General features: G+C 46.2%; 1 protein-coding gene across 1 annotated transcript in view; it reads left to right on the plus strand.

Moving 5' to 3' along the window:
• The window catches only part of TEKT3 (tektin 3), a gene marked incomplete at its 3' end in the record, with an annotated part of 35,275 nt that extends 21,285 nt beyond the window's left edge, over positions 1-13,990 (plus strand). The window contains exons 6-8 of the mRNA XM_082603321.1: positions 1,797-2,019; positions 5,517-5,671; positions 13,774-13,990. Of these exons, the coding sequence (XP_082459447.1) occupies positions 1,797-2,019; positions 5,517-5,671; positions 13,774-13,990 (595 nt within the window). The remainder of the gene's footprint in view (positions 1-1,796; positions 2,020-5,516; positions 5,672-13,773) is intronic.
• Positions 13,991-14,261: the final 271 nt, after the last annotated feature.

The following is a 14,261-nucleotide window of genomic DNA, read 5'->3' on the forward strand; positions in this document are numbered from 1 at the left end:
CCAACTTTCTTCAGGTGTGGATCAGATTCAGACCCTAGGTCCTAAGTGGTCCCCATGAAGTGCCTCTTACTTAATTTGAGGAGAGCAGGAAGCATCTTCCTTTTCTCCTTCTGGGGTGGACGTGGGGGGGTGTTGGTTTGGGATCGAACCACACACACTCTGACCACTTGGTCCTCCATAAAGGGCCTCATCTATTTCCAGCATGAATTCTTAGCCGTCTCTTTAGGGTGTCAGGGTATGGAGCAGATAGGATGTTATTTTTGGTCATCATGGCCTGCACTAAAACCTTAATCGACAGTAAGAGTCTCATTTGATATCCTATTACACCATCAAGCAAAGAAACCACACAGAGAGGCCCAGTGTTAACAATTTACTGTCAGTCCTTCTAGCATTCTTCCACTCATGTAGATATCTATTTATATTTTTAAAGATTGGTATTACACATGTACTGTTTGTATAGCCTGTCTGATTTTTCACTTCTGGATATGTCAAATACATTGTTTGTGAAAATATTCTTCTACAGCCTGAGTTTGCATGCTGTATGGATTACTTTTTAAAAGGTACCATAATTTACTCAAATTTTTCTTTACTTTGGGACACTTTAGGGTGTTTCCAGTGTTGCAGGGATTGGCATGAACATTGCTAAAAATGAATCTCCTTACATAGACATCTTTGGGTTATTTCCTTAGGATCAATTTCTGAAGTGGATTGATACAGAGATTAGCATGACCCCTGTGCAGTGACGATGTGCCAATTCAGAAAGCATTCTGTATTTTTAGTCCAGGGATATAAAGTACAGCATGGTGACTGGTTAACAATACTCTATTGCATATTTGAAAATTGCTAAGACAGTAGATCTTAAAAATTCTCATTCAAGAAAAAAGGTTTGTAACTGTGTGTGATGGTGGATGTTGTTAGCTAGACTTACTGTGGTGACCATTTTGCAATGTATCCATAAATCAAATCATTATGTTGCACACTTGAAACTAATATCATGTTATATGTCAATTCGATTTCAATAAAAACACTTTCTGAAGTGGAATTTCTGAGTTATACACATTTGCTCTCCGGCATGGCCGTACCAATTCAACTTTCCTACCTGCAGGATGAGAGAATCTTTTTCTAAACGTGCTCACCAGAAAATTATCATTCTCTTAATTCTTTGTTATTCTGACAAAGGGTTGTTAACATGTTGTTGTTTTCGTTAGTACCACTTTGATTAGTCCTGAGGTTGCATATTTTTTCGTAACGCTTATGGGGCCGGTGAGACACATTTCTAATGAATGGATATACTCATACCCTTCACCAATCCTTTCCCCCGCCCCTGCACATCGGCAGAGGACTTAATTTTTTTTTTTTTTTTTTTTTTTTCCTTTTGCGGTATGCAGGCCTCTCACTGTTGTGGCCTCTCCCGTTGCGGAGCACAGGCTCCGGATGCGCAGGCCCAGCGGCCGTGGCTCACGGGCCCAGCCGCTCCGCGGCATATGGGATCCTCCCAGACAGGGGCACGAACCCGTATCCCCTGCATCGGCAGGCGGACTCTCAACCACCGCGCCACCAGGGAGGCCCAGAGGACTTAATTTATGCTGCGGATTTACAGAGAGAAAGCAGTCAAACAAGGAGCAATTAAGAAAATTTTAAAAGAAGTTTTGCTCTGATGTTTACACTTCATGCAGTAAAACCAGGATCAAGCGATTTGGGGTTTTTTTCTTTCTCAGGATGAACGGTTGCCTATGGAAAATCTAGGCTGATGCATCATTGTTTCCATTGTCTGGGTCTATTTCTTTTTTCTTCAGGGTCTCAGTGCCCGAGTCCTGGGCCAAATTTACCGACGACAATATTCTTCGCTCCCGGAGCGAGAGAGCTGCCTCAGCGAAACTAAGAGACGACATCCAGAACCTCCTGGTGGTGACGGCCAACGAGATGTGGAATCAGTTCAACAAAGTGAACCTAGCTTTTACCAGCCGCATTGCTGAGACTGCAGATGCTAAAAATAAGATTCAGATTCACCTCGCAAAGGTAAGCCAAGCGCTGGGAGGCCCCCGCAGCTGACCTGGACAGAGAGATCAGGGGGCCCTGGGACCACAAATCTCCACCGTAAGGCACGTGACTTCCTGGCCATACAGACTAAGAAAAATGAAAACTGGTACAAAGTGCACCATTTATTTTAGCCAGGTAGCTAGGTGTCCACATGAAATTGGAATCCAACATGAACTGGAAATGGGAACACAAAGAATGCACTATGTCATGAAAGGTTCCTAGTATTTAATAGAAACAAAAATATTATTATTAACATTCAATGAATCACCGTATGTAACTAGGAAGTGAATTTATTATTAGAACATACGGTAGGGATGTTTTCTGTTAAATTATTTCAGGCCTTTTTTTCTGGAATACAAAACCAAATACAGGAAACTATTAAGTGGTTCAAAATGTTTCTGATATTGAACCTTTTACCGTGCTTTAAGTATAAGTGTTTTATAAGGACAATAAGATGAAAGATTTAGGCAGAATTCATGGGTTTCAAGATAAACAAGGTGCTCTTGCTTTTTTAATATTGGTCTTGGAGTCCTTATTATTTCTGTGGATTGTACTGCATATAGCTTTTTGGTTTTGTTTCTTAATTTAATTTTTATTTTATATTGGGGTATAGTTGATTTATAATGTGTTAGTTTCAGGTGTAGTGGTTCAGTTATCCATATATACATATTCATTCTTTTTCAGATTCTTTTCCAATATAGGTTATTGCAGAATATTGAGTAGTTTCATTTCTCTCTTTTTTTTTTTTTTTTTTTTTTTTTTTGCGGTACGCGGGCCTCTCACTGTTGTGGCCCCTCCCGTTGAGGAGCACAGGCTCCGGACACGCAGGCTCAGCGGCCATGGCTCATGGGCCCAGCCGCTCCATGGCATGCGGGATCTTCCCGGACTGGGGTATGAACCCGTGTCCCCTGCATTGGCAGGCGGACTCTCAACCACTGTGCCACCAGGGAAGCCCTCATTTCTCTTTTTAAGAACCTTCCCATGTTGGCTGTGTTGCTCTCAGGAGATATCATCCTATTGAGGGCACTGTGTTTTCCCAGGCTGCAGTAATTTACCTTTCCTTCTCATGGTGTCTTCTTTGGGCGATACACATCTGTTGGGTCAGACAGCTTCTACATCCAGTGAAGGGAAGAGAGAAGGATAAAATGTAGTTTTTGTCCCAGGAAGCTTATATTTGTGGAGAAGATGCGTGTAACATGAAAAGCTCATGCACAATGAAAAACAATAGAAAATGACAAATCGTGGTTGCCAAATAGCCAGTACAGAAATTGTTCTGGGAGTTTGGAGGAAGAAGCAAACATTCAGGTGGAGCAACATCATGAACAAAGCCTCGGGAGGTATAGCCAATCAGAGGTTGAGTCAGGTCTGTAAAGAGACCCTGTGGCTGGCACAGACGGTGTGTGTCCCTAGAGAGAGAAGCTTGGAAAGGCAGGTGGAGCCAACCGTGGAAGTCATTGGTGGGAAGGCGTCCCCTGGGCAGTGAGGGGCCATCTAAAGGCCTTTTATCGATAGAAGGCTGACATGATGGAGTCCCTTTGTTCAACAAAGTTTTGTTTACTACTGTATTAGTTTGCTCTGGCTGCCATAACAAAGCCCTACAGACTGGGTGGCTTAAACAACAGAAATTTATTTTCCCACAGTCCTGGAGGCTGAAGTCTGAGATCAGGTTATCAGTGGGGTTGGTTTTTCCTGAGGCCTCTCTCCTGGGCTTGTGGACGGGCGCCTTCTCCCACATCATCACGTGGTCTTCCTTCCCTCCATGCCTGTCTGTCTCCTAATCTCTCTTTATAAGGACACCAGTCAGATTGGATTAGGACCAACACTAATGACCTCATTAAAGAACTTCATTAGCTCTTTAAAGGCTCTACCTTCAAATACAATCACATTCTGAGGTCTGGGGGTCAGGACTTCAACATATGGATTTGGGGGGCGTTGAGGAGGATAGAATTCAACTCATAACAGCTACATTCAAGGTGCTGTGCCAGGGGCTTTGGGGTGTACACACATGACGACTCACTGACCCTGCCATCTTGTGTCTTGTGTGAGACAAGACATGTACGTAGAAAATGATAAGTTCCATCAGAAAAGTGCAGACAGAACCCTTTGGAGCTACAGATAAAAGGTTCAGTTTGTTTAGCAGAAGGAGCAGTTATTTCCAGTGGTGAGAGATGGGGGTGGCTTCGTGGAGCGGGGAGCCCTTGAGGGTGGCCTTGGTGATAGAACAGTGTAATCATTTTCAGCAGGTGGTTGAAAGCTTGGAAGAGAGGGCAAAGCTTAACTGACAGGTAAAAGAGTTCCTGGCTTTCACAAGTGCTGAAGCTGTGTGGTTACAGGAGGTCTCTGCAGGGAGAAAGGAGGTAGCAGAGAAGGGGTCAAGGGCAGCACCTTGCACTGGAGTGAGGAGAAGGAGTTAGAGACAAAATCAGGGATTAGGATAGCAGTTGGCCAGAGCAGTAAGCAAGGCGAGGGTTTCAAGGGGAGGGATACTCCAGAGGGACCTCATCATTGACTTTGAGCGCATGGTCTCACCAGAGCAACCAGGGCCAGAGACAGGATACGGGGGCCGCTGGGAGGTTAGGTGGGTGGCACGTGGAGGGAGTAGGCAAGGCCATTGCTGCTGAGTCCATGTGTCTGTGAACTTGAGGAGAGGCTGGGAAGGTACCAGCCGGAGAGGACCCAGTGGGATTGGATGAGAGCGTGGTGGGGAAGGCATGAGGGTTCAAAGGAATTTGGGTGATGGTTGGGGGGCATCTCCAGGCCACAGGAAAGCGGCTGAAGAAGAGGGGACTAATGGGGGTGTGTGTGGAGACATGGGGGGGCAGAGGTCAAGGTCGTAGGCGAAGGAGAAGGCAGGGTTTTCAGAGCACAAGAAGGGGGCTTACTTGTCAGAAGAGGAAGATGAACCAGGGAGGGATTCAGGCTTAGGTAACTGGGGGAGCTTCTTTAAGGAGAGAAGAATATAAAATTGGGATTACCAGATTACCAGTGTGCTCCTCCCTTGCAAAGGAGACACCCCAAAGCTTGACCTTGATTTGCTTCAAGGAAAACCTCTCTGAGATTAGTGAGGAGAGGCAACAGGAAGAAAAAGAAGCAAGGATGCGCCGATGTGGGAGGGAAGCGGGGACCCTCAAAGCTGCTGGCCTCCCTCTTCTCGGAGTCACATGCACAGTGTATCAGTAAATATCTAGAGCCGGTGATCTGAGGGAAAAGGAGAAAGCGAGCTCGGATTTGCGGCATTCACCCATTTCTGTGGCCTAGGTGCTCGCAGGCTGAGTCGGGAGGAGATGCTCTCCAAAGGGTGGGAGCAGGTGCCACGCCTCCCAGCGCGGGTCCCGGGATGGGGCTGCTAGGAGGAGGCCCTCAGACAATCCTCCTCCCCATCAGAGGGGGAGGCCCGGCCCCAAATGCCCGGGTCGGGGAGCAGGTTGTTGAGGGCACGGCACCAAAGCCTCGGGCGTTTGCTTCTCCTGGTACAGACCCTGCAGGAGATTTTCCAGACGGAGATGACCATCGAATCCATCAAGAAGGCCATCAAGGACAAGTCTGCCTTCCTGAAGGTGGCTCAGACCAGGCTGGATGAGCGTACGCGGAGGCCCAACATAGAGCTCTGCAGAGACATGGCTCAGCTGCGGTGAGCGAGGGAGAGGCGGGGGTGGGGGAGGACCAGGTGGGGGTCACGGTGATGGGGAGGGGGGTGCCCTCAGGGCCAGCTCGGGCTCCTCTGGGGAAACCCCCAGGCTGCCGGCAGCTCTGAGCTCCTAAGGCTCGTCCACCAGCCCATGGGGATGTGGAGCGGCCTAGTGATGGTCACGGTGCTAGAGCCTTCTTTAAAGTGTCAGTAATGGGGTTCGTGTTTAACAGCCTGGAGTTTCGGTTTGGGATGATAAAAAGTTCTCGAGGTGGAAGGTGGTGATGGTTGCCGAGTTTGTGAATGTACTTAATGTCAGGAACTTAAGAGCTGAGATGGCAAATTTTGTGTTATGTCTATTTTACCACGACTAAAACAAAAGGGAAATGACATCAACACTACACACAAGATTAGTGTTAACACGTAGCCTCATTCCGGGGGTGGAGGTGGTGTTGGGCTCCTTTGCACCTGCCTGGAGTGTCCGGAGTTTCCAGATCCCCTGTCTCGGAAACAGTACAGAGGTTGGCCGCTGTGTGTGTCCGAGTGCCCCTGACTCATCGGAAAAGGGACTTTGGGTACCAACTCCCCCCGCAGTCTGTTTGCTCTCACCGTTGCTCTCATCCGCTTCTCTGGGTGCTTCATTCCTGCTCTCATCGTTAAGAGCATCCTCAGGATCCCCGATACCCCGATGGCTCATTTCAGCTCATTTCAGTTTGTTCTGTTCTTGATAGAAATTGAAAGCAGCTGGTCATCATAAAGCATCCCGCACGTGTACATGGTGGGAGGGATCTGACACTACACTTCATCTTCTGGACACTAGGTGTGTTTTATTCTTCTTATTTTAACTTGGAAGATTCCTTTCAGGATGGGCTTGAATGGAATTGGCCACCCTCCCACCCCCATTCTGGCTTCGTTTCCAATTTCTCAGCACCTGCCTATCTGCCTCTTTCTGGATTTCATCATTGCTGTGCTTAGATCTTGAAACACTTTGTGCAGAAGCAAATCAAATTTATAGCAACTGGAGGAACAAAGCAGCAGCGCTTGAACTGGAGCAGTGGGAGAGACCACTAGCCTTGTAGTCTGCCTGGTCCATGATTGAATTCCCTTATATCCTAGGGACAAAGCGACTTGGAGCTCTTACCCAAGGAACAAGCGGTGGGGTGAGGCTGTGGATTCCCTGCAGGGAAGGAAAGGGTGCTCTTTGTGAGGCCAAGAATGAGAAAGATGATGATAAAGGTAGTGATGGTGACAATCACAATAGCTGTGGCCATTTATTGATCTTATTCTGTGCCGGGCACTGTCCTGCATACTTTACTTTATGCATTATCTTCAATTTACAAATAAGTAAATGGAGGCAGAAGCGGGCTGAGTGACGGTGACCCAGCTGGCAACTGCTGGGAGGAAGGAGAGACATAGTTAGAATCCTTGCCCATCTCCCTGCTGAGCTCCGTTCAAACAAAGCAGCAATTTGCTTCTACTTCCCCATGTCTCATTGTATGGGGCCTTTGCCACCCCCCGTCCTGTACCTCAGCTCATCTGGCCTTCTCCATGCCCACATGGGATGGGTCAGCAAAACAGGTGCCGTATCCTCATCTCACTCTCACACAGGATAAAACAGAGGGTCACAGAGGAGATGTTACTGCAAAACACCCTCCATGGACAGCACGCGTGTTGTCTGTGTTGGATGCTAGGAGATGTGCTCTAGAATAGATTCAAATGGGCTTCATCTCCCACAGTAGCTGCATTTCTTCTAGTGGAGCTGTTGTCTGGGCCATCACCATGGAGGAGGTCACCCAGGCCACATGTTTCTCCAAGTGGGTTCCACAGAACCCCTACTCACACACAGCCCATCATTGAGGTGAAGCGGCCCGCCACTCTGGAGGCAACCAGTCTGAAGTATCTATTTATTACAGGAACCTGGTAGTGGGATCACACCCATTTGGCCAGTTAGATTAGATCATGAATTGTGGTTTTATGCAAATATTATTGGGAGAAGCTGAGCTGAAGTTTCATGCTCCGACAATTTCTGCAGAGTCATCAAAAGTAGTGACAGGGGACTTCCCTGGTGGCACAGTGGTTAAGAATACGCCTGCCAATGCAGGGGACACGGGTTCGAGCCCTGGTCCAGGAAGATCCCACATGCCGCGGAGCAACTAAGCCCATGCGCCCCAACTACTGAGCCTGTGAGCCACAACTACTGAAGCCCGCACGCCTAGAGCCCATGCTCCGCAACAAGAGAAGCCACCGCCATGAGAAGCCCGCGCACGGCAACCAAGAGTAGCCCTCACTCGCAGCAACTAGAGAAAGCCTGCGCGCAGCAACGAAGACTCAACACAGCCAAAAATAAATAAATAAATAAATAAATTTATTAAAAGAAAAAAAAAGTAGAGACGGGAAGAGAGAAATTGTTTGGGTTGCCATGAGACCAACACAGGCTTGCTTTTCAGAAGGGTTTTGAGTCATGGTCGAATTTGACTTTGCAGTTATCAGACAATGAGGCATTCACAGCTGCTTCTGAGAAGCTGAATGATTTTTCCTCTTTTCTCCCCCTTCACGGCTAAACAGAATTTGCTTTTCCTTTACTTCCTGTCGACCCTGCAGTGTGTCTATTTCCTCTGCTCCTTTACTGACTTCAGGACAAAACCTACTTTTGTTTCCGTAAAGATTTCTTGTTAAAATATCGTTGCCAAAAATATGGTCCTAGAGGAACAGCAGTGGAATTTAGGATTGTTATTGAGGGAGGAGGGGATTATTTTTCTTATTCAACTGATCATCCTGAAAGCAACCCTTTGGCTGTCTAGATGGAGAAAACATAAGGACTATAAACTCAGGGGAGTGAGGACAGAGGAAAAGTGCTGTTTTCATTTCAAGACTTTGATTTGCATTTGAACTTTTTCTAAATGGGTGCTTTCAAGAGCAATTCTAAACATTCTTGGCATCCTTGAGGGCAGGCCAGACCAGGCTCTGCTTTACTTAATCTTGATATAGTTTTTTCAGACGACGGTAGTTTTATTTGTATTTGAATGCAAACTGGTTTTCAATTCTGTAATTTCCCCCAAAATGAGTGGTTTCAGCAGAACGTCTATCTGTCATCTGCCAAGAATAAGGAAACTGAGAGTGGAACGTGTCCTTGAAAGAGGAGGAGAAACATATTTCTAACGGCGAAAGTTGTGGGAGGTGTAGTATCTCTGAGCTGCCTTCACGCAGAGATGGGAAAACCAGGATGTTAGCTGCCTGCATTCTAAGTGTCTGGAATTCCTTTTAAAAAAAATTGGTATTTTAATGTGTCTTTTTTCAGAAGAGCCCTCACAGATAAATTTTCCACTAGACTAACGTTTGGCTGTCAGGAGTGAAGACTCACACGTCACCCTGCTCCGTTCCTACCTTTGGGTTCAGGGTTCCTTTTGAAGCAGTGAAAACAGATCAGGGAAGGCTGGGAGACGAGAAGCAGGCTGGTGTGATTATAAACAACTCACCCTCATAAATCCCATCACCAGCCGTGTCCGACAGCCTCTCTGAAGATCTGTTTCTTTGCTAGTGGTATTGTATACCCTGGGATCTTCCAAAAAGAAACTTACTTTTTAAATCCAACCTGACCTAAACAACAACAAAATATGCTTTTAGCTCAGTTCTCAGATGCTGTGTTTACAGATCTCAGGCCAGAGGAAACTTCCACACTTAAGCTTAATTCCTTCCCTCCCCCACTGGAAGTAAGAAGACAGTTCAGGCTCTAAGATGAAAGGAGATGCACGGTGTGGGTGTGTCTTCACGGCTTGTCGTTGCATCCATGAGCCTTTTGGGGGTGCTCTGCGGTGCTCCCCACCTCGGGATGGCTGCAGGTGGCTCCCTCTGGCCTGTGCTTCCTCTTCATCACCTGGGGTCTGCTCCTCGTTCTTGGGAGACCCTTGACTTGGACTTCCAGGCAGCTTCCTACCTCCCATCATGGGCTGCATCTCCTAGGACACAGAAGTTGGTCCCCATCCATCAAGCATTTTCTGTGCCCCTGTCAACTGGAGGAGCTGTGGATGTCACTTTCCCGGATCCGATGGCCGGCAGGGAGACTTAGCACACAGGCCATGACAAGCACCCCGAGGGCCACAGAAGGGCTGGTGCTCTTGGAACACACGACATCGGGCAGCGAACTAGTCCCAGGGCTGAGGGAGGGACTTCCCTAAGAAGGGTCTGTCCAGCCGGGCTTTGAGGATGGCATAAATTAGCAGGATGAAGAGTGGGGTAAGAGCATCGTGGGCTGAGGGGACGGCAAGGGTGGAGACCCTGAGGTCAGACACAGAGCAGGGACATTCAAGGACTTGCCTGCACAGTGGAGAGGAAGGGCACAGGGGCACGGGGAGACAGACGCAACAGATTTTTACATTTTTACGTAGGGGTGTGAGGAAGAGGGTGGGGTCAAGGATGATCAGAAGACCTTTGGTTTCAGCATCCGCAAGGATGATGTCACCATGGCCTGAGATGGGACAGGCAGGTGGCCTGGGGTGCTGGTGATTCATCTGCTCTGTACCCCACCTCGGCGTGGGTGAGCCCCGGCGGGCATACCCACCAGGGAGGGTGTGTCCAGAACGTGAGCCTGCAGGGCGGGCCTGGGGAGTCTCCAGACCCCCTTCATTTGTCTGCTGTGACCTCGGATGGAGATGTGATGTTTGCCCTGTCGCGGTTGTCGGTCCAGCCGAGGCACTTCAGGTAACCTCTCTGAGTTCAAGGCCAAAGAGAGTTCAAGTCCCTCAAAATTGTGTTTCCTTTTTGGAAACTATTTATTGTTTTCTTTCTGGCTTTAAGAGCTGTATCTGTTCGTGATAGAAAATCAGAAAATGAAATAAAAAATAAAAATCATCATCAATTCTCCTTGCCGTTGAGGGATAACCACGGTTGCCACCAGGCACGTTAACAAAATTGTGATCACGCTGCATGTAGAGTTCTATATCCTGACTTTTTCAACCAACATTGTATTCTGAGTTTCCTTCCCCAAGGCAAAAACAAATTCTTTTTTAAAAAGTATTGCCTGGGGCTTCCCTGGTGGCGCAGTGGTTGAGAGTCCGCCTGCCGATGCAGGGGACACGGGTTCGTGCCCCGGTCCGGGAAGATCCCACATGCCACGGAGCGGCTGGGCCCGTGAGCCATGGCCGCTGAGCCTGCGCGTACCGCCAAAAAAGAATAAAATAAAATAAAAGTATTGCCTGCATAGTATTCCATCGTCTGGCTACGGTGTCCGTTCTCATCAGGATGTTGTTTCCTCTTGTTCTCTCATAATAATACTCAGTACAGGATAACACAGTGAAGACATTGCTCCTTTATCGTTTTATGTCAAACTTTTCACTTTGTTTAAATTCACCAGTAAGAGAGAGACACGCTCTGATTTTAAAACAAATTCAAACAGTACAGATCCATATGGAGTAAAAAACAAGAGCCTCTTTTCTGCCCTCTCCTTTCCCCCCACCCCAGCCCACCCCCAACCTCAACCAGCAGCTGCTGATTTGGTGCATCTCCTTAAATACATTTACAATTTGTCCTTTACGAAAAGCAGGGGGCGGAGGGTTTTGAGTAGAGACGTTGTGGCTTTGGTGCCATCTTAAATGAATATCCTGTGAGAGCTAATTTTGGGCCTGACACTATTTTGGTTCTTGTGGTAGGGTTGCCAGATTTTGCAAATTAGCAGCCAGGTAAATATGAATCTCAGATAAACGACGAATAATTTTTTAGTATTAGTATATCCCCAATACCGCAAGGCATCTTTAAACAGAAAACACTTATGGTAAGTAAAAATACTTGTAGTGAATAATATTCAGCCTTAAAAAGAAAGGAAATTCTGACACATGCTACCACATGGATGAGCCTTGAGGACATTATGCTGAGTGAAACAAACCAGTCACAGAAGGACAAATACTGGACGATTCCACTTGTATGAAGTACCTAGTGTGGTCAGATTCATAGAGACAGGAAGAAGAACGGTGGTTGCTGGGGGATGGGGGTCGTGGGGCGGAATAGGGGTTAGTGTCGAAAGGGGACAGAGCTGCCATTTTGCAAGATGAAAAGAGTTCTGTGGGTGGAGGGTGGTGATGGCTGTGTGAATGCACATGATGCCACCAAACTGCACACTTAAAAACGGCTCAGATGGTAAATTTTGTTGTTTACATTTCACCGCAGTGAAAAAAATACTTGTACTAAAAACATACATGTTTATCTGAAATTCAAATTTAACTGGGCCTCTTGTGTATTATCTGGGAGGCCTGCGATGTGGGGATGACAAATAGAAAAGAGATGGTCTCACCCAAAGGGTCCAGTGCCGAGGCCAACTTCCCAGGTCTCTGCTTCTGGGAGCTGAGTGGGTGGGGCAGGAAATGGGACCCAGTTCCTTATTATGGCCACCAAGACTCCTGATTTCCTTCTTAGTTTCCTGGATAACTGTGAGCGGTGTATAAACACATGTAGGCCGTCTGCCTGTGGGGAGGGCAGTTCATCAATCCCTGGGGCTCAATTTCCTTGTCTGTAGAACAAGGAAGCTGGGCTTGATGACCTCTGCCATTTATCTTCCAGTGGCAAAGTCTGTGAAGCTATAAAATGGTCTTGGTATAATGATTTCCACATGGTCTGGATATTTTTCTACGATCGTGAAATCCTTTTCCGTCTGCTGCGACGTCCACACCCCTATTCATTCACTGTCACTATTCTCTTTATATTATGGTACATTTTAGTTAATTTCATGCACACACACACACACCCCAAGTCTGCTGATAAATGAACATCCCCAACAAAGAAAACTATAGCTCTGAATCACTGGGCAAAATTTGATGAATTTGGAGTTGGTGGTTTCAACTGACTATATATATATATATATATATATATATATATATATATATATATATATGTATATATGTATATATGTATATATATATATATGAAGTAAGGTAGTCAATAGATAAGTTATTATTCTTATTGTTGTCTTTTATAACCTGTTTAGTATTCTTTCTCTTGATTGACCACATGGTCTCATCCCTTGGATATTATTGGCCAAATCAGAGGGTAAAGGAGTCCTTGCTTAATTGCTCTTTGGGAGGAGAAAGAGTTTCTAAATATAAACACAATAGAAGAAATCACAAAGAAAAAGAAAGATTTAGCTAACCAAAAATTGAAATCTTATGTATAATGAAATACAAGAGAAATTAAAAGGTAAAAAACAAATTAGGGAAAACATTTGCCACAAGCTTAACAGACCAAAAAAAAAAAAATGTAATATGCCTAAAACTTAAAGAGCTTTTTGCCAAAGTTTAAGATAATTAGTAATACCCCAGTAGAAAAATGAGCAAAAGACAGGAAGAGGCAATTCACGGAAAAATAGCAAAATGCCCAATAGACATTTAGGAAAGTTTCACTAATAATCAAAGAAATGAAAATGAAAATGATATCAGTTAAAATAATTTGAGAAGGAGATGCTAGATTTTTTACATGAAATGATGCCTTTTTTCCTTTCTGTCTTGAAAAATGTGTCATGTTTTTCATCATCAGCACAATCAGAACTGCAACTTGTTTCATGGTTTACGTAGCTGATTTCATGGATTATCATTTTCATGTTCCATTAGGTTTTTGATGTTTCGATATTTACTCTGGAACCTTGGGGCATTGCTGGGGGGAGGGGCATTATAATTGGAGGAGTGCCCCATTAACTAACCCCTCCCCCACCGTAGTTAACAGGTTGGGCTGAATTCCAGCCACTGAATAAAGTTGGGTGTTCCCCTCTTCCTCACTATATAAACAACTTTCAATGATAAAGTAAATGCATGAAAATCGAGCTGTTTCCATTTTCCCCATCTTTACTATTTAAAAAAAATCAAATGTTTAAAAGTTTACCTTTTTAAAAATTATAATGTTTAATATTCACGTGTATGCGCAATACATGTATGAAAACTTGCTGGTGTCCCCCGAATATCCTTGGTGTGCCTTTTGGATCGTCCTGTTTGCATTGCGGCTTTGCAGCGTGAAGTAGTTCTGAGGTTGATGTGACCGGTGGGAATTCAGTAACCACATTCGGCGCCGGTGGAGCTGATAACCAGCGTGACTTCTGCTAACCTAACCGGTGCCTCTTCCCCACGCAGCCTGGTTAACGAGGTGTACGAGGTGGACGACACCATCCAGACCCTGCAGCAGCGCCTGAGGGACGCGGAGGACACCCTGCAGTCGTTGGTCCATACCAAGGCCACCCTGGAGCACGACCTGGCGGTCAAAGCCAACTCCCTATACATCGACCAGGAGAAGTGCATGAGCATGCGCAGGAGCTTCCCCAGCACCCGGCGGCTGGTGGGCTTCTGCTAGGGCCCCCACCCCTGGACCAGGTGTGATGCTCCCCAGGTAAGACGGAACCAGGGCACCGCACGCGCGCACTTACATGTGAGCCGATCTATATTCACTTATTAAAGGATCGTATTTATAGACATGTGCCGCGGTCCTGTCTTGGAAAACCTTTCGTTTGCCTCCAAACCTTAGTTCCCGACGGTTTACTAGGCTTCTGGGCCAGAGAAAAACAATCGATGTAATAGACAAGGTAAGAACACTTATTTGTATTACTCTCATTATTCTCTGTGTA

This window comes from Mesoplodon mirus, assembly GCF_964341445.2.
Source record: "Mesoplodon mirus genome assembly, chromosome: 18".
Lineage (NCBI taxonomy): Eukaryota > Metazoa > Chordata > Mammalia > Artiodactyla > Ziphiidae > Mesoplodon > Mesoplodon mirus.